At 42.5% G+C, this 20,467-nt stretch overlaps 2 protein-coding genes across 3 annotated transcripts in view; both read left to right on the top strand.

Annotated features, from left to right (window-relative positions):
* BEND5 (BEN domain containing 5) overlaps positions 1-8,070 on the top strand; it is a 44,558-nt gene extending 36,488 nt beyond the window's left edge. Inside the window, exons 5-7 of one of the 2 annotated variants that reach the window (XM_018553037.1) lie at positions 2,651-2,799; positions 3,074-3,287; positions 7,324-8,070. In XM_018553037.1, coding sequence (XP_018408539.1) covers positions 2,651-2,799; positions 3,074-3,287; positions 7,324-7,481 — 521 coding nt within the window. In that variant the 3' untranslated portion in view covers positions 7,482-8,070. The remainder of the gene's footprint in view (positions 1-2,650; positions 2,800-3,073; positions 3,288-7,323) is intronic. The other variant, XM_018553038.1, reaches the window with a different exon arrangement.
* The window catches only part of LOC108784279 (cytosolic carboxypeptidase 6-like), a 727,452-nt gene that overhangs the window by 359,936 nt on the left and 347,049 nt on the right, over positions 1-20,467 (top strand). The window lies entirely within an intron of this gene.

The raw sequence follows: 20,467 nt of genomic DNA, 5'->3' as shown, positions 1-20,467 counted from the left end.
TGCAAAAAACTAACCTTAAAGAAAAAAAAACTCTATGGTCATCTGTGATGACCTAATCTTCCTTGGTCACTTCCTGTCTGTGGAAAAAACAATAAAAAATAAACAATAAAATAACAATAAAAACATAACAAGCAAACATTACTACCTGGATATCGACATGCAGGTGTATGAAAAAAAACTTGTCGGGGTGTGCACGAAGGTCTGCATATAAAGTCCCAAACCGGCCCTTTGGATCTCTTTCACTCATCAGTGGGTGCACCAAAAAAACGACGTCTCCTTACAGCACTTTGGCGTAGCAGTATAATAACCATCACCAGGAGCATGCCTGCATCCCATGGATCCATGTTGCAACAATTTTACATGTGAGACAAGGTCAGAGGAAGCAGGAAATAATCAGAACAGCTAATGAAAGGTCAGAGGTAAAAGGAAATGACCTCATAACATTGTTAGCTTCCTGGAAAAAAAAAACGCGTCTAAAGACTAGCGTGCGTGTGCAGAAACGCGAGCAGATCTGCTCTGCATTTGGTGTGAACAAGGCCTTACTGCCATCATAACCAGTGCCCACTATTCCCACATACCAGAAGTAGCATATACCACACATATTGCTGTGCATTTTGATCTTAAGGTGCTTTGCAAAGTGCACAACAAAGAAAAACTATAATATACTGTATGTTAAATGAGTACAGACTTTGGGGTTTTATGGGGTTTCCCTTAAAGTAAATGTCCAGGCATTACCTGAAATTACCCACCAACCTCCCTCTCTTCTTCTAGGTCATGGACAAGCATTATTTTAGTTTCATTTTTTTACCTTGTGTTACATAGTTGCATAGTATTTGAGGTTGAAAAAAGACACAGGTCCATCATGTTCAACCTTTGTGTGTGTGTGTATAAGAGTCCCTGTGTGGTCTAGTATTTAAGTGAACCTGTACCCCTGTATGTTACGGTTTCTTATGATGGAATCTAATTGATTTTTGCATGATTCAATACTCTCTGCTGACACCACTGCTTGTGGCAGAGAGTTCCAAAATGTAACCCCTCTAACTGAAGAGAAGCCCCTATACCCCTTGTGGTTAAATCTTTTCTCCCCCAATTTTAGGTGCTGGCCTTTAGTCTTTGTTTACAGTAAAATGTTTATTGCTGATGTTGTCATCACCACTAATCATTTTGTACATCAAAATCATGTCCCCTCTTAATCTCCTCACTTCCAGCGTAAACAAATTTAAATTTAGCAACATTGTCTCGTAGCTTTGATCCCCCAGCCCCTTAATTAGTTTAGTTGCCCTTCTCTGGACTCTCTTCAGCTCCAGGACATCTTTTCTGTGGATTGGTGACCAAAAGTGAACCGCATATTCAAGATGAGGCCGAACCAGCGATCTATAAAGTGGCAAAATTATTGCTTTGTCTCTACAGCACATTCCCTTGTTAATACAAGACAGTACTCTGCTCACTTTGTTTGCCGCCACCTGGCACTGCGTGCTGTTATTCAATCTGCGGTCAATTATGATCCCCAAATTTGTTTCCATTTCTGAATTTGCACAAAATGTATAAATATGTTGTATTGGACCATATCTAAGGTGATGTATTCATTTAGAATGCGAAGATCAGGCAGGGAATTGGTGAATTGAGGGTGCAATATGTGTGAAAAGGCTATAATGGCTCACTCTGATATAATCAATAGGCTTGTAAAATTCTTGCAAGGTCAACATCATAGGCAGCCCACCCAGAACTATATCTCCCAATAGCCCCTTTCGTACACAAAGTGTGTAAGCAATCTACAGGAAATGGGGAAGATAGGTATCGGGGATAGAAATACAGAAAAGAGCACCAGTCCAAAAGAAAAAAATGATAAGAGTCCAACTTTAATTATTGGTAAATAGATCATATAAAAACAGTCAATGCGTTTCGGGGGGCAGATAATTCCCCTTTCTCAGAGCTCAACTCCTGATAGTACTTGGATGTAACAAACAGTCACCACAAAGATCTGTATTGGGACCGAAATTGAAATTTCCCTTTGGTGTATTAGTTGCTGAATAGCAATAGGGCAGGTGGGGATTTCAGAAGAGCAAAGGTACCGTGTTTTCAGCCCAAACAGGATGTTAGGAGCATACTGCATGTCTGGCATATCAACAGGTTGTAAATGGATTAAAACAAGGAAAAGGTGCATGTATTGCAGAGATGTACTGAATGTTGTTTTTTTATATATGGCTTTATGAATTTACATGCTTGTTTTAAAGTGACAATAAAGCACCAATTCAGAGATGATTGGAGGATCTACAGCCGAGTGATACACAAATAAGATACATTTTTGTTAATAGTTCAGGTACTTGAATGTATTTTTAAGATTAAACTTCTGAGTTTAGTGTCACTTTAAGTTAACACTTTAACCGAGCAATTTCCTTTCACTAGGAAAACATTTTCCTGTTGCAGCCTGGGCAAGTAAAACACGTTTTGTAAGAACAGTTTTTAGAGATGGGGCCCACAATTCTTCATAATGAACTTTCATTCCGTCCTTGAACAATAGTCCCCTGTGCATAGCTTGGTACCTCCCTTTTGTACTTGTTTAGTAAAATGAAGAGCTTTGTGACTAGTTCAATGTCTAGTTTTGATCATACTCTGTTTATCGCATACTCTTCTTTCTTCCCATTTCCAGGTTTCATCATTGACCTGAAGGCTGAGTCTTCAGACTTATGTGAGACTGAGCCCGAAATACAGAAACTGACCAATGAAGAGGCCAATACTTCCTCATTCTACCCCACTCCTGCCCCAGTTCTAGATAAATACATTCTAGAGAATGGGAAGGTAAATAGTAGATAACGTCTTCTCTATTATTTTACATGCATGCTGGTTAACTGCCAATATAGCTTTTTTTTTCTGACCCTTCCTCACCTTCTGCATTGCGTAATTTTCCACTCTGTTAGAGAAACCTCTTCTTTTTTTAAATGCCCCCACCCCGACCCCTTGTTATACAAGTTTTCCATAGTACAGATATTGCTTGTTGGTATTTGACATTCTGTGTTTGTGTATATTTTATGTCCAGTGATTATGAACTTATGCTCATTATGTATTCATTCAGGTTCACCTGGGCAGTGGCGTGTGGGTGAATGAGGAAAAATGGCACCAGTTACAAGCCACACAGGGAGACTCCAAATACACCAAGAACCTGGCAGTTATGATTTGGGGAACTGACGTTCTGAAGAACCGTAGTGTCACCGGCGTGGCAACAAAGAAAAAAAAGGATGCAAGTCCTAAGCCTCCCCTCTCACCCCACAAACTGAGCGTTATCAGAGGTGCGCTGTGTCAATCCCTTTACCCTTCCTGTATGGAATAGAGGATACATCTACATACTGCTACAGATATTAATAATTATACACAACAGTCTTGTGAATGAGGACCTTTCTAAATTTGTTATATTATAGCTGTCATGTCTGAAAACAAATATCTGTATCAGATAACAACCAGTCCCATTCCAAGTGTCATTTTTCCAGTACAGCCAAGAGCATAAGAATTTATGTTGAATGATGTAATGTGGTTTTACCGCTTATATCATGCTTCATGTAGCGGAATCCAAATGGGGCGTCCGGAATCACTGTTCCATTGGACTGTGTTAATATGAGTGTCAGCTTCTGGGTCTGTTGGCATTGACACTGTGGCCTCCATTCTCTTTGCTGCCTTACCCCCTTTTCTTTAGTGTTCACCAAAGAACATTGCACTTCAATATCTTCTGTGTGTGAGCATATTGGTACCTACAGGAGGCTTGGACAAATCAAAAAGGGGCAGCCCCTTCTAGTGGGTGAGCTATACCCCTTCACAGTATAGCATTCAGTTTGCCAGGTTTGTAAGGGCCTGTATCGATGGCATCTGTTTGACGTTAATCTACTAAGTTCCATAGAGTGGATGTTGGTGCATCTACAGATACCTGCTTCAGATGCAAAGGCCTGCATGTGGCTGTCCAGTCTCGCAGTTGAATGTTTCTTGGGTTGCAGCAGCTTTTTCCCTATTGTTATAGTTATGTATCCATGGCTGTCCCACATTTGGAATCTTGGAGAAGAACTGCTGTACTCCTTACCGGAACCCCTATGTATAAAGGAGGGTGCTGTAGTAACCACGGATGGCGCCGTGTATCTTTAAATATATGATAAATGTTACAATGTTACTTGTGTCAATAATCCATCTTCTTTATTGATGCAGACTGTCACAAAACAATGTTTTGGGGCCATGCAGGGTCCCCTTCATCAGGTTTTAGTATGAAGCACAATGTCCCACATTTAGGACTGCTTTCGGCCATCCAACATGTGGAATAATAATGAAGTGCTGTGTCTTCCAATTAATGTTGGAATAATAGATTTTTTTCTCCTCCCGTTGGGGGTAGTCTTTCAGGTCAGCTCAGCAGATTTAAAGCACAAGCAGCAAATCCACTATGGAACCTAGCATTCCTGTGTAGAAGTCTTAGATGATACCTTAAAATGACATTTCACTTGTTGTACTTACACTCTACTCCTAAACATATTCACATTTAGTGTCCTAAGTAGTCTGACTTTAATTGGCGGTTGTGGGGCAATAACTCCATTTCATAGTAAGAACACATTGGTCCACAAATGACCTGGAAATCTATGCTGTCATGAATATAGACTCAAGTAAAAATACTGCAGCTTATTCTCTTGGTGCTGTATTGGTGATATAGCTTGGGAAGAGTATAAGTGTCATGCTGTCAGACAATCATTGCAATTTGCTGGTTTCTACACCAGTATACCTACACTAGGCCTCATACATAACATGTGTCTGTGTTTCCAACAACCGCCAGTAAACGTTCAAGTGTCATTTTTTTTCAGTTCATATCAGTAAGGACAAGAAACGTATATTTCTCGTGATATTAATAAACCCTCTGATTTTTTTGGATTGGCCTGATCGGTCTGCGCAGTAAATTCTGCCTTCATTTAAAAAGGATATAATTTCTGTTGCAGTGCAACTTGTAATTTAGGCGCAAGGTACTTTAAGATGTTAGAAGAACAGTAATCCACTTGTGACATCTGTCAGAGTGAGACCAGCTTTTTCTGCAGCGATCTCCCCGGGAAGAAGCTAAATTGAAGTTAAAGAACATTAAAAGCTAGTTTGGCTGATCGGTACAATGAGACTGCTCACTGCTCCTGTCTTCAGTTCAGCTTCTTGCAGCGCTGATCTTTACACAGCGCACTCCTCTCACTCTCTGATGAATGCCACCAAAGAGACGGGTTTAAGGGAGCATTCCCACAGACTGCACAGGTTTCAGCTCTGCAGTATAAACTCAAGTCTACTCAGGTGAAAGGTGTAGGCAGGTAACATATGTATTTCAAATTAAGGAAAGGACTTTCCTTTAGTAAAAAAAAAAAAAACGGTATATTGCTTTTGGCTTCAAAATGAAAAGCTATTGAAATCACTGTTCACTGTTTCTAATCAATATTCATCCTCCTTTCACTTTTTTTTTTTTTTCCTTCAATGGGAGAGGAATTAATACACATTCCCAGGGCCTGCCTATCTACTGCACTACTGCACTGTTAACGATGCAACAGCACTGCTAGCACAGAAGAAAAGAGGGGAGGCTGCTGTTGCATCGTGGGAGCAGTGATTTCATTTTTGGTTCAGACCTGCTTAGATATACTGTATTATGCTGTGAAGGATAATGCAAACATACAGGTACTGATGCGCAAATGCATTAGTGACTGTTAATAATTACAGGGTTATTCACTAAAGTTTGGAGAAGGCAGGAGAAGTGAACAATCTAGGACAACATAGCTGAACTGGAAAGTGAGTTGGATTGGAGAATGTTTCCAGTTCCGTTATGTTGTCCTAGATGTTTCACTTCTGCCTTCACCAAACCCTTCACCCTTTTGTGAATAACCCTGTTAGTGTCACAAAAAGGCTTGCTACCATTGTAAAATTTGGGGTTATATTATATCACCAGTTCAGATTTTTTTAGTGATTATTAGAGCCCCTTAATTAATGCACATTTTTTCTGCAGTTGAAAGTGTGCTTCATTTCAAACAACAAATGTAGTCACTTAAATCATTGGTCTCTCCCTTGGCTCTGTAGTGGGACCTGTATTAGCAGTATCTGTTCATCGACCTTGCACTGGCAGGTAAAATGCAGGGTGCTGTACATGGCTTCCTGAAAACATCCCAGCACCTTGCCCCAGTACTCCTCTCAAGAGCCCTCAGTCCCGATGCAAGCAGTGGACTGGCTCTTGGGTGGAGTTATCTAAATATCAAACTGTCTTGATGGGTGGCTGTCAATCTGAAGGAGTGGATGTTCCTAGGCAGGATTTGTTTGCAAGCAGATCATCCTGGGTAACACCCACGTATGATGCTGAGCCTCCAACGATTGGTAGAAATGAAATCCAGCGAATGAAAGCGGCAGGCCAGAGACAGGCCTGGGAGGATAGAGTTAGATGCTGCTGGATGTCCTCCCGCCATGAAATGAGGCAGGCTTTATCTAACATGCAGCTTTTAATCCACATTGTGAGAAGATCACAGTGTTAAGTGAAATCAGAGTAAGCAATTTCAGTACAGGAGAGAAATTTGTACAGCCGAGCAAGACTTTTAGGAGAACTATGGCCAAACCTTTGTTGGTGTTCTCTTTTGGGTCACAGGAGGACATTAACTGACATAAATAAAGAATTTATAGAAAGAAAACTAATGTCTTCCTGTGACCCAAAACTCAGCATAAAGCGGGCTATCGCCCACTACATGCTGACAGCTCAGAGCCGCACTGCAGAAGGAAAAGATCCCGACAATATTGTCGGGAACCGCCCCGCTGCCTGATTGACAGCTGACTCTGCCTCGCCAGAGCCAGCTGTACCCGCCCCCTCCACCATCTGTCCCTCCAGTCAGCGCTGAAGGATCGGAGAGAGGAGGGGTCAATCCCTGCGGGGAAATGATAATGAACTGAGTGATCGGTGGTTTGTGATTGCGATCAATAAAGTTGACAAGGGACAGCTGCAGTGTCACACATCAGATCTCACTATGGGGAGGAGTGCATTTCACTCACCCCATAGTTGTTGAATGTAAGGCTTGAGTTCAGCTTTAAGAATGCTGCATTCTTCTCTGGCTTACCAGAGCAGAGATAAAGACGATCCGTAAATTGGCATTGAATGTGGAGGCTTCCATTGCCTCATAACAATGCATTGGGTAAACAAGAAACAAAAATGTCTTGGTAACCGTTCATTCTCCCATGCTGTACTGGAAACATGAAACACATCTGGTTCTTCCTCTCATTCTTTCTTTACATTATATTTTTCCTGTAGGCTTCCAATGACCAGCCTCTAATTTCCCATCTTCTTTTTCTCCATAGAATGCGTGTACGACAGAATAGCACAAGAGACAATGGACGAGAATGAAATCGCCCAGCGGCTCTCCAAAGTCAACAAATATATTTGCGAGAAGATCATGGACATTAACAAGTCTTGTAAGAATGAAGAGCGGAGAGAGGCCAAGTACAGTGTGCAATAAACTTGTGACGCTTTGTTAAGTCTGGGTGTTTACTTTCATGTTTCATTTTTTTTTGCGCCATTCTTCGGACGACGAACAGCTGCGGCCTTTCTAGAAAACTCCTCCATTTCCGAGCGAGAACCAAAACATACAGCTGTATCTGCTTAAACCTTTCCGGATCAGGTCAGACATCTGAGAATACTTGTTTATACACCAACATCAGGACTGGCGAAGCTGATTTGCGCGTGAACTCAGCAGCTGGAGTGTTTGTCTTGTTAAGCTTTGTTTTTGCCAAATTTGCTGCACTTCTAATTTGTGTAACAAGTACAAAAATGGTGGACATGTTACGAAGCAATATGTCGATACTGCTAAGCTCTTTTTCGTAAGCATTGTTTTTTTTAAAGCCTTCCTGTCTTGCCACTTTATCTTTTGTAAAAAGGTAATGATCTTGTGTCTGCGTTTACAGATGGACGTCTCTTGCTAGAAGCGCAAGGATGATGTCCTGTCAGTCTGCCTCAAGTAAAGCTGTCACTAACCTGGCCAATTCAAACCTGCCATATGCTTCAAAAAAAAAAGGTCCACATAAAAGGTTTACATTCAATTATAACAACATTGGTAGTTTCAGGAAGGTGAATTTATATGTAAATCTCTACTTTTTCAGTAAAAGTTGTACTTGGTTCCACCCCATTTCCATGTCCCCAGGCTCTCTATTGGTCTTGTAACATGAGGGTTGTTCTCACTGACCAGTAAAAAGCTGTGAGAGGCTGTGCCAAGCTCTGTTTTTACTGAAAAAGTTCAGATGTTCCCAACCTTTTTTTTTATACATATCTATCTACAGATCCCTTTAACATGCAGTTTACACTGAAGGTTTATATGTTTACACATTTTCATCATATGTTCACCTAGGTTTGTGGCAGTTTTGAAGTGCTAACATATACTGCCGATATTGCTTTGCTGTATGTTCTTCATGTTCTGAATTATATTTATATACTATTCTTTTCCCTTTTTTTTTGCATGATTTGTCATTTTGCTGTTCTGGCCCTTCCCTTTTTTCCCCTAAATGTTATTTATGGTTGCAATGGGTGATGTCTACATGCAGTGCCCTGATTTTGTTCATAAGAAATGACTGCTTAAGCTCTGTTTATTGGAGCAGGAGGCACTGGACCACTGGAGACCCAGGCCAATGCTTGTGCACGAGCGCAGTGCTCCAACTTTTCAAGATGCTGCTACACTGTGCATAGGACAGGGATGGACACATTACTATGGAATTCAGGAGCCAGTCTATTTAATCCTGGAGCCAGCAGCTTTTTTTTTTTAGGAGCCAGCTCCATTAACAATTAGAGAAAACCTCAAAATTTGGGCACCAGCTGTAGTTTTGAAGAAGCATTGGCTACCTGGGTCCTGGGATTTGTCCAGCCCAGGTTTAGGAACCTAATAAAATAACCTAAAAATGCAAAGTATTTATTGCTGTATTTACAACTTGAGGGTGTGTAATAACTACAGAGCAACAGCAAAAAGTTTCCCAGCACACTCACCAGCCAGCATGCAAAAAAACTTCTCTCACCGCTAAGGTTAAAAACAGAGGTTCAGATGCGTCACTGCACCAAATTGATGAGTGCGTTTGCCATTTGTTTTGCTTCACTGATTTGGTGCAGTGACGCATGGGGGGGCCTCAGCTGCCGTTGTTATGTGCTGGGTCCCTTGTGCGTCCCTGTGCCTTTAAGGTAGGTTGGGCTTCCTCCTGACAAACCTGCACCCAATTTGATCTTTTGCCACATGTGCTCCAAGATGGAGAGTTAGGAACGCACTATATAGAGGTGCCTTGGCACGGCTTTCACATTTTCTGCAGAAGACGTGTATCTAAACCTCCGTTTTTAACCTTATTGGTAAGACAAGTTTTTTTGCATGCTGGCTGGTGAGCGTGCTAGGAAGCTTTTTGCTGTTTTACTGTATTAAGCCCTTCCATGTGCACCTTGCTGTAAAGCTGGTAACAAATTGATGAGTGTGTTTGCCATTTGTTTTGCTTGACTAATAACTACAGAGGATACAATTGGGCTTTATGTTTTGTAGAAGCTGTCTAAAGCAAATGCATGTAAACAGATGTTACAGAATGTGTGCAGTGTGAATTGAGGCCAAAACAGAACCATGAGCAGTTTTCAAGTATTAAGCCCCATTCACACAGCGTGGACTGGGGCTGTACAGATCTGTGCAGTGTGCACGGCCGTATGGGGCCGTTCCGGGGAAGGACAGGTGCTGCGTGTGATTGTACGCAGCAGCCTGTTCTTCCCTATGGGAAGACGCGACCGTACACTTGTACGCTCACCCGAGCTGCACATCCGTGCGTGTGTGGTTGTCCGTACTCGGACGCAGATAGGATGGACAGTAGAGTGGGGCCGCACCTGTACCGCCCCACTCTGCGCTGTTTGGATGGAGCTTTAAGGAGTTTCTAGCTTTTATATAAAAAGTCAGCTTTCTCTTGGCCTCTCCAGCAATGAGACAAATCTTTTCCTACATCCACGTTGTAGTACTAGTAATGCTATAGGCATGGCTCCTTTTCAACATCTACCTCTTAAGATGCAGACATATCTATTCCAGCATTTACCTTGTAGTAGTACTAAGGAGATGGATCTTTTTCATTGTCTACTTTGTAGTATTACTATGAAAATGGATCTGTCTCAGCATACCCCTTTTAGTGGTACAGTGGTAATGGATCCTTCCTGGCGTTCACCTTGTAATAGTTCTATGGAGATGGATCTTTTTCCGCATCCACCATGTAGTAGTACTGTTGAGAAGGATCGTTCCCACCCTCTACCTTGTAGTAGTAATGTGGAGACCAATCCTGTCTAGCATCCACCTTGTTGTACTATGAAGACTGATCATTATTTGCATCCACCTATAGCACTATGAACACTGTGGCTTTCACTGTCATAGACACCTTAAGTTATGACCTTTGAAACTGATTTGGTTGTTTTTGGCTTCCAAACTAGTCAACTGCTGGAGCCAGTCTATGGTACCACTTTCACTCAGGTACAGTTTGATACAGCAGTCATCCCCTGGACCACAGGGAATGGTGCTTTACAAGTCACATGACTTTGGCTTAGTTCTTAGTCAAAACCTGTGGAAACCGGACCATGAACACAGGGAAGCTTTCAAGGATGAAATGTGCATATCTGTATCATGCCTGTTAGTGTTCAGAGTCTCCACACTTCATAGAGTGATTTAAAGCGCGAGGTTGTAGAGAGGCTGATTTGTAGCAGGGAGAAGGTGACTTTGCAATGTGGAATAAAGGAAAAATGTATGAATATGTACAAAGGATATCTTAATCTTAGTCATTGTCATGGATTTGAGCAACTACCAAAATTCAGTCCATTGTGAACTTAAAATTGGGCAATAAATTGACAACTTCAGTACAGTTTAGTGAAACATCAAATCAAAATAAGAAAAAAAACTATTTCAATTTTTTAGAAAATTATTAGAATTTCAACTCATCAGCGGATCTCTGCACACTCTCCAGCACCATACAAGTGATATGATGCCGGGGAGTGTGCAGAGATCTATAGCCACCAGCCATCACCGGCTGTTTAAAACGGTACCTGCAGCAGTCGTGTTTTGGGTATAATCGCTTCAGGACGCTGTACGGTGGTCCTGAAGCACTTGAAGTAGATCTGTCTACCACACAGCTAAAAGGACAGTCATTGTATGATAGATTTCATGAAAGCATTCCGGAAACCACTGACCTGCTCTCATCAATACCAGACCCAAAGGAGCTTACCATCTAGTCTGCTATTCACAGACATACAGATACACACATTAGGGCCAATCTTCTTACATTTGTTTGGCTCATTGAATGAAAGTGAAGCACGGAAAACCTACACAGGGCAAAATACTAAGTCCATGTTGATTGTTTTCCTAGTTGAATTTGAACCCTGGATGCCAGTATCGCAAAGCCATAGCTCCAACCTCAAAGCCAACTTAGAAGCTGCAGTGTTGTAAATATTGTCATCCTTACACAATGGCTCCCTGAACACCATGCGTCAGACAGCTTTGTTGAAGAACGTTCTAGGGCATGAGGCCAAAATACTTTTTAATGTCAAAATGAAAGCAGATTTGTGCAAAGTGACTTCAATTAATAACAATAACAAACACAAAATAACTGACTGCACAGGTGTAAACCCCCTTCAATGCAGTAATTAGTGGAGCCACTTTTGGCAGCAATTACAGCCTTGGGGTCTATGGATAGGGTCTATGGGAACAGGTTTCTATCAGCTATGCACTGCAAAAATAGTGCATGCAGCATTTTTTTTGCAGATCGCACTGGACCGGAACACAGCCACTAATGTGCCACGCATTCGGGTGCCGGCAATCGCACTGCGTGCGGGGGGGGGTGTCTTCGGTGCCATTGTGTTCAATGCACCACCACGCCCCCTCCCACCCCAAAACAAAGTGAGGCGGCCAGGTTGCGTTCCGGAGGCAGAATGCACTCTTGATGGTGTGACAGGGCCCGCAAAGTTGTGACTCTGACATATACCAAACATTAATTGCAGGTGAATATTCCTGGTGCATATGCTTCAAATGAGTGATTGATTCACCATGAGTGAATGGTGAAATGGCTGCCAGTATATCATATCCTCCATGATGTCATTGTTTCCCATCGAATTAGCAGGCTGTGTTCTTCATTTCCCCAATCATCTTCCAGGACAACCACCTGTGTAAGTTGACTTGCTGTCCTGGAAGATTCCTAATAATGGGATTTTCTGTTTGCTGCCTAAACAAAACGCTTTCCTTTGTTTCCATTGAACTGCTCCGCTTCAAAAATATTTGCCGCTGGCTGTGTCGTGCAGCATTTTGTTTGCATTTTGGAGAAATGAATTGTATTTTTTACTCCCGAACGTTCAGTTTGGTTATTATTAAACAGTAAAACCAAGTCTTGTATTTCTGCATTTCCCTGCGTCTGTAAATGCTGAGAACGGCTTTCTAGTTAGGCCGCCAGAGAGAGGGAACAGCTCCGCACATCATATTCCGTCTTCAGTGTTGCAGAACATAGCGAGAGTCATTTTTTTTTGGCAGTAACGGGCCTGTTAAAAAATGGGGCGTTTGATCCGCCGCGATCTGACTGTCTCTCTGGGCACAGTTTAGTTTTTGTCCGGATTAATGTATGGATTAAATGTATGAGGTTTACAAAATCGCCTCTGGCCTCCGGTGTCACCAAACAGTATATTAAGGAGGTGCCAGCTGGAAAGGTAAATAAATAGGAGCTAAGCTGGGTATACGCAGTTGGAATTTCATTTGACAGCGGTCGTTTTCTGAACACTCCTGCAATGAATACTAAGGGTCCATTCATACCATCTGCCGTGGAGCTGCGCTGGCCATTGTTTCCAGCACAGCCTCAATGCAACACAGGACAATTTGCCTTGTCACGAATGCTGCCCATTCACAGCGCTGTGTTGTGGTAGGAACGTGGTGGTGTGTGCTGAAAAAAAGTAAGTCATGCATTACCTTTTTCAATGCAGTGGAATGCAATGTGGTACAACCACCTCACACCACGGTGTGCCCATAGAACTGAATGTAATGTCACATTTCAATAAAGTGGATAGAAGGGGAAATCCTCCGCACATCTTCCAGCAATCCAGGCCTATGTAGACAATGGTGCTTGTAGTGATGAACACGGATGGCACCGTGCAGACACAATGTAGGAAGAGGAATCACCAGCACTCAGTAGAGTAATCCAACATGTCCATTTAGTGGACATAGACGTCACACAATCACAAGGGCCAACGTTTCGAGATCACGCAGGGTCTCTTCATCTGGGCATGAAAAGTGACTCTTTATGCCCTGATGAAGAGACCCTGCGTGAAAAGTCACTCTTTATGCCCTGATGAAGAGACCCTGCGTGGTCTCGAAACGTTGGCTCTTGTGATTGTGTGACGTCTATGTCCACTAAATGGTTGGATTATTCTACTGAGTGCTGGTGATTCCTCTTCCTACATTTCAATAAAGTTCTAACAAAAAAAAAAAGTACACTGGGATCAGCGCTTCAGCACTATGCCACGGCGCCACACACCAGACGCTGTGCAATTAGCGCAACATCCGGTGTGAATGGGCCCTTAACGGGGTCAATTTTGAAGATATGATTCAGCTGTAGTGATGAAGCAATAGTAGGGGGAGCAGGACGGAACCTTTTTCTCTCACACTCAATGGGGGGATTTATCGAAACAGCAGCAGACAAAATCTGGAGCAGTTGCCCATGGCAACCAATCAGCTGGTGTCTTCAGTTTGTTCAGTTAAGATTTGAAAATGAAAGAGAGAAGCTGAGTGGTTGCCATGGCCATCTGCTCCAGATTTTGTCTGCTGCAGCTTTGATAAATTCCCCCCCAAAGTGGTTTACGTTCAGGAAACTCCATTGATTTTCCAGTCTCCATCAAATGTCCATCTACTTGGAGAGCGGAAGAGGAGCAGAGAACAGGGAAGTGGCTGGCCTTGCTGTGTCTGTGTGTTTGTGGAGACACACACAGCTGACTAGCACACACATGGGTGGCTCCATAGAACCCCTGCAAGGGTAAGGAGCCACCCTAAGACAGGATATCAAGGCCAGTGTTCATCCATCCATTGTAAGTGATTAAATTACCATTTAAATAGCTTAAAAACCTTTTGACTTTATTGGGGGTCAATCTTACCATCAGATTCAGCCAAAGTGATTAAAAAAATTAAGGGAGCAGAATGGAAAATCGTTCTCAAATGAATGTGATTTACATTCAAGAAACTCCATTCATTCCAGAATGAAATGAAATTTAGACGGTCCTTCATCAACTCTAATGGCATTATTGAAAGTTCTGACACGATTATTCATATGAACCGTCGTAGGAAAATCTACCAGCGTATGGCCAGCTGACCTACCATAGTGGCATTCTATGTACCTGTGCTGATGGAAAAATGCCGGCCACTGATGACCACCTTCTGAAATATATAATTCCCTGTCTGCAATACATTTCAAATCACTGACCTGGAGCATGCAAACACTTTAGAAATTGCTTACTAATATCTATCTGGGTTGTTGTATAGCCTTGGTTCTCAACTGGTGGGTCGTGACCCGAAAGTGGGTCGGGACTCCGTGTTCAGTGGGCCACCGCATGCCTTCTACTTTTCTAGGTGAGAGGCTGCTCAGGCTTCCACTAGCTTACAGCTCCCTCACGTGTCCCGTAGAGGTGCCTGGACCGGAGTGACGTCACATTCTGGCACCTCTACAAGGTGCGCAAGGGAGATGTACAAGCATTACACATATGGATGGTGCTCCATCACAGCACAACAGCCCACACTGGACCCCAAGGCTGGGGATCCACTCCAGTTCTAGTGAGATGGGGAGACTGGGTGGATCTTATAAAAAGAACAAAAATTTTAAAATGTTTTGGAGTGTGTGTGAGAATGTCTGTGAGATTTTGTCTGGTTGTGTGTGTGTCAGTGTTTTTGAGGGCCCGTTCACACTAGTACAGTGTGTTAATCGCACTGTCCCGTGCGATTAACACACCTTACCACGCTATCGCACCTACCGCGCATTCTGGTGCAGGAGGTGCGTTGCATTGATCACCCGCACCGGAAAACACACGGTACCGCAATGCTGTGCGTTCCAGTGTGGTGCAACTTGGGTTACGACTTAGGCCTTGTTCACACCAAGCGCGGAGCAGATCCGGACCAGAGCAGGTGCAGACCGGATCAAAACTGCGTCCAATGTATTCCTATGGTATTTTGAGCTCCAGTTCACATCGCAGTGTGCAGATCCAGACCGGATGAAAAAAATGCGGCAAGCCCTATTTTACCTGCTCTGGATCTGGTCTGGAACGCATCTAAAACGCATCAAAAACGCATGCAAGTGCCTGAAAGCCCATGTTAAACTTAAAAAAAATATATATATTATTTTATTTTTTTTTACCAAAACAGGCCCTAAACGCATCAAAAATGCGTCTAAAACGCGGCACAAGCCACTACACTGCGTGTGCAGAAACCTGACCGGATCTGGTCTGCATTTGGTGTGAACAAGGCCTTAATGACCAAGGACAAATGTGGGTCCTGATGTTACACAGGTTGAGAACCACTGATTTATAGGGTACCACATCCCATGAAATCGAATTTACCAACATAGAGAAGAAAGACGGGCTTTGAGGCACTTAAATCACATTTCATAGTATATCCAAGTACAACAATATTATTATTATTATTATTATGTTCTGCCAATGAGCAAGGATGGGGCTGGAATAAGAGCAAGAGGGATGTTGCCATGGCAACCACTTACTTCCAGTCTATCGGTGCCATTGATCAGTGATGTGATTACAGCATTGGGGTATAAGCTGGTCATGTTAGAATTGCACCTGATTCCGAATGCAATAGCCCGGCGGGTGAGATTCATCCATCCGTGCTGTTTAGTGTGGATTGAAGTGTCTGTTACAGGGTTATTCACAAAAGGGTGAAGAGTTTGGAGAAGTGAACAATCTAGGATGGCAAAGCTGGAAAGTGAGCTGAATTGGAGAATTCTCCCAAATCAGCTATTTTGGCCTAGATTGTTCACTTTTCCTGCCTTCTCCAAACCCTTCACCCTTTTGTGAATAACCTCTTAGATTTCTTTCATTTAGCCCGTGGGCTGAAAGGAAGAAATCAGTTAGGGGTGTGTTTATAAACAGTTCACATGTGAAACTCTATGAGCATTCGTTCTGTGCAAATGGAGGCAAAAAGGCACATTGTTAGCATATTTTCAAGTCAAATGTAATATGAGGAAAATACTATAATATGGCCACTAGATGGAGTTGAGGAGCATAGGAAATAAGTTTAGTTCAGATTCCAGTGCCGATACTTGACATTTTCATGAGAACTACCAGGGTTGCAGCTGGGACCTGGCTCTGGCGCTCCACCACTGTCCTGAAATCATTTGTCTATTGTTTTAGAAAAACTCACATGACAATAAACAAAAATGTATCAGTACTTGTACGTGCGTCCCTAATATATGTTTATAAAAAATACATTAAAACAGATGTACAAATCCCAGGAGCTCTGTGTGCTCCTTACAAATGACAGCTGCCTCCTAACGTTTTATATTTTCTCTAGTCTTGTCTTGGAGCTGTAAAAGTATCTGTACTTGTACTTGTACCGAGTATGGTACTTGGTATCTGAACATCCCTAGAAATAGGTATTTATATCCTATGCTCTTCAGCTCCATCTATTGGCCATATTACAGTATTTTACATTCAACTTGAAAATATATCAAGAATGTTCGTTGTTGCCTCCATTTGCACAGAACAAACGTTCACAGAGTTTTGCAGGGTGAATGGATCTGTGAATTGTTAATAAATCCGCCCCCTAGTGTATGACTAGCTTTAGGCTGCACAGACAGTCCAGAGCTGATATTAGAGGTGTGTATGTGTGTTGCGCTTTTCCGATAAAGGTCATGATTTCCTACTTTCTGAAAGGGATAAGAAACCTTTTTTCTTAGTTTCAAAAATACCCCCTTCCCCCCCTCCATCCCTCTCTGTTTTTCTTAGAACTATCATTTCTTGGGTAAATACAGCACGCCTTTTCAGTAATCTCCAACTCCTGTTTAAAGTTTAAACAACAATCATCTCCAGCTCCTCTTTAAAGTTTAAGCAAGGCTAAATGATTGAAAGATCTACCTGGGGAGACGACAGCTGTAATATAGAGTCCCTGGAATGCTTTGATAGTGTATTGTAAAGCCTAAACTGTCTTTTTATTCTCCTTCATTTAGATAAAGCAAGAGCTACACCGTATCTTATTTATTTTAAACAAGTTATAAAAGTTAAATAACATATTTGCAACGCTGAAGTCGAGGCAGACCTAAAGCCAATCAGGACAATTTCATATCATCTTCAACATGGTAATATCATTTCAAAAGTTGTGTTCAGTCTTTTTAAATGAGCAGCTTTCACTTCAAGAGATACCTGGTGATCCTGCCATGAAGGTCCTTGTTCAGGCATTTCCTGTTATGGATGACAACTGTTTCCCAGCGGTGCTCTGGAATTGCCACCATGTCAGGGATCCCAACTAGAAAAATTATTATCAGGGAGGTGCCCTTCTCATTTCAGGGAGGTGTCCTCTCCCTCCACCCCACCATCTGGGTAGGGGGGATGGGGCAAAGGGCTCCTCCCTGAAATGATGACAGATAGCAGGGGAGCTAATGCTTCCCTTGCTAACTGCTGGGTTTTTTTTGTATTCTGACAGCTCCTGCCGTCAGAATAAAACAAAAACACTGCATGGGAATGAATAGCTAGGCTGTTGTTGGCTATTTAAATTTGTAATAGCCAATAGCAGGCTGAGTATTGCACCCGCCCACTGCTGCTGTCGATCAGCAGAGGAGGACTTGAAGGAGAATCTTCAGGTCAACATCTACTGATTGACAGCAGGAGTGGGCAGGTACAAATTTAAATAGCCAAAAACAGTATAGCTATTCATTCCCATGCAGTCTGTTGATTCTTTGCTTGTTTGTTTTTTTACTCCGGATCAGGAAAAGGCAGGGAAAGGTTTACTCTGCTAGATCGAGCAGAGTAAACCTTTCCGGGATAAAATGTTTCTCTCCCAGCCATCAGGGAGCCACTATCTTATAGCGGGAGACTCCTGGAATGTCTGGGAGAGTTGAGATGTCTGCCATGTCACATTGCACCCCAGGTTGGGTAGGGTTAGGGCTGCCAAGTACACAGCCAGTTTCAACGGAGTCTGGACATAATGAGGCAAGGGGCATGCGCCCGTTTTTAGCGTCATTACATCACACCCAGATTAGCAGTGTTGGGTTCCCTAGCTACCCTGAAGCTGATGGTATCATTCCCGGTGGCTGTGACACGCATGTCGGCGGCACTGGGTCTCCTCATTCTATTACTCCCAGTGGTCATTGATGACATCACATTTGATGGATGCTGGGTTCGCCTACGAGAGTGTATAAAAAGGATGGGCTGTGCAAGGATCATTTACACCTTTTTTTTCTATATATAAGTAAGGATGGGCTGCACGTTCGAGTCGAACCTATGTTCGACTCGAACATAGCATGTTCTAGCGTTTGGCGAACGCCGAACATTATGGGATGTCCGCGGTCTGTCGACCGCGGGTCCCCCATAGACTTGCATTGAGTTCTAAGTTCGAATTAGAACTTTTTCCATGTTAGAACTGAACACGGGGGTGTTCGGCTCATCCCTATATATAAGTGGCTGATTTATCTAGGCTCTGAACTCTAATGAAGGGGGTACCCCCCGGAAACGCGTTAGTTAAATACGGACTTTCAGCGGGCTGGTCCAGCTGGGTATAGGTCCAGTAAGAAGCTCATGTAGGTGGAAGTGGATATTCTTTCGGTGATATGTCTATGGCCCTATGGGCTTTGTGACTAATATTTTACTTCTTTTATCAGTGCATCAATAAAATGTACTTCACGAAGACAAGCCGCTGTCCTTCTGATTTTTCTCTTTTTGATACTGCATTACGCAGGTATACAGTATTTCACCATTGCCACGAATGGGAAGCAGGTTCAGAGCAATGATGTACAGCCAACTCTGGAGCAAGGTCATAGGAAGTAACTGAAAGGGCTGAAGGAGATCAGCAGCACTGATATATAGGAAAGGATTTTATGTTTCTATTTATTTCATTTTGATGAGATGCACTCAGTCCTTCCATACACATTAAAAGGAAATATATATACACAGTATGTGTGTATACTGTATGTTATGCATTGCATATTAGCGGTACCAGCACTCAATCCAAAAGATAATAATTTGGTGCTCCACATGATTGTAATAATAAAACAAGGATTTGATAGGTCTCAGGTCTTCCACAGGAGTAAATGCATCAAACATCAAATAGGTTTATTATTACCTCCGTTGTGAAGAAAATTACATTCACTCTGCCTGAGGCCGGGCAGAGTGAATGTAATCCAAAATTCTTTGAAATCCTGCACATGCGCCAAGTCTAACCAAAGACAATAATAGCCTTGGGTGGTATAAACCTAATTTACTGCACAACAGAGGTATGCACCTCGATTTTTTCATGTAGAAGTGCAATAATTTAATGCACTTAGCAGTAGAACCAGACGAGTCACGTTGAGGTGGCCTTAGAAGCCATCCACTAAATCAGTGGCAAGCACAGTGCAGCCTTCTTGAAGCTTGACTCATGGGGTGACAGCTAAATGTACAGATGAAATACATATTAGGAGAACTGGCAGAGGATTTGTATTTCTGTCCCTCCAGTCCGTATATTTACACGGCTCTGCCGAAACAGAAGACTTGATTTTTCTCTGCTGCAGTTTAGTAACATATACCGGTCTTGGCTCCATGCATCATAGATGGCTGCCAACACACCACAGCAGATTAAAATAACATGCAATCCTTTTTTAACAATGCAGAACAGCACAATGCATGGTATATGTGTTATTATGCACTATGGTGTTGGTAGGGGTATTATTCACAAAGGACGGCAAGGCATTGCACCGTACATGAAGTGTTGAGATGTGTTGTGGAAACTTCTGTCAATGGGTACTTAAGCCAGGCTGCTTACAACTAGAAAAGGCTGTGTTTGTCAAGAACACCTGTCTGCATGACCCTGATTTCTTCATTTAATAGAGTAGGACAGCCCTAGTCCGTAGAAGCCATGGTTTCCATATACTGCACTGATGATGGACAACAAATCTGAAATAAATGTATGCAGTTTGGAATAATATTAGGGCATACCTGTGATATAACCCATCCATTCTGCATGTAAAGTTGGCCCAGATACAAAATGGAAATGATTTTCATCCCGCCCACTTTTCTAAAATGAAGAATAAGTGCCTTATTTTTTACCCCAAAGTAGAGTTGCTCTCTAATTAAAGTGTTTTCCAGCAATATTTTGGATCAGTGTTTCTCATTACAACCCTAGGGTTCATCCTGAGGTTGTCAAGGGTTCATGGAGCAATTGATTTCCCACCTACACTGACCACGAGTGCAAGGGAAAGTTTTCTTACTGTCTTTTAATTTTAAGAATATTACTGAAAA

The sequence above is a fragment of the Nanorana parkeri genome, unplaced genomic scaffold, assembly GCF_000935625.1.
Source record: "Nanorana parkeri isolate BGI_ZX_2015 unplaced genomic scaffold, ASM93562v1 scaffold106, whole genome shotgun sequence".
Lineage (NCBI taxonomy): Eukaryota > Metazoa > Chordata > Amphibia > Anura > Dicroglossidae > Nanorana > Nanorana parkeri.
The sequence above is the reverse complement of the archived record's forward strand: the minus strand, read 5'-3'. Positions and strand labels throughout refer to the sequence as shown.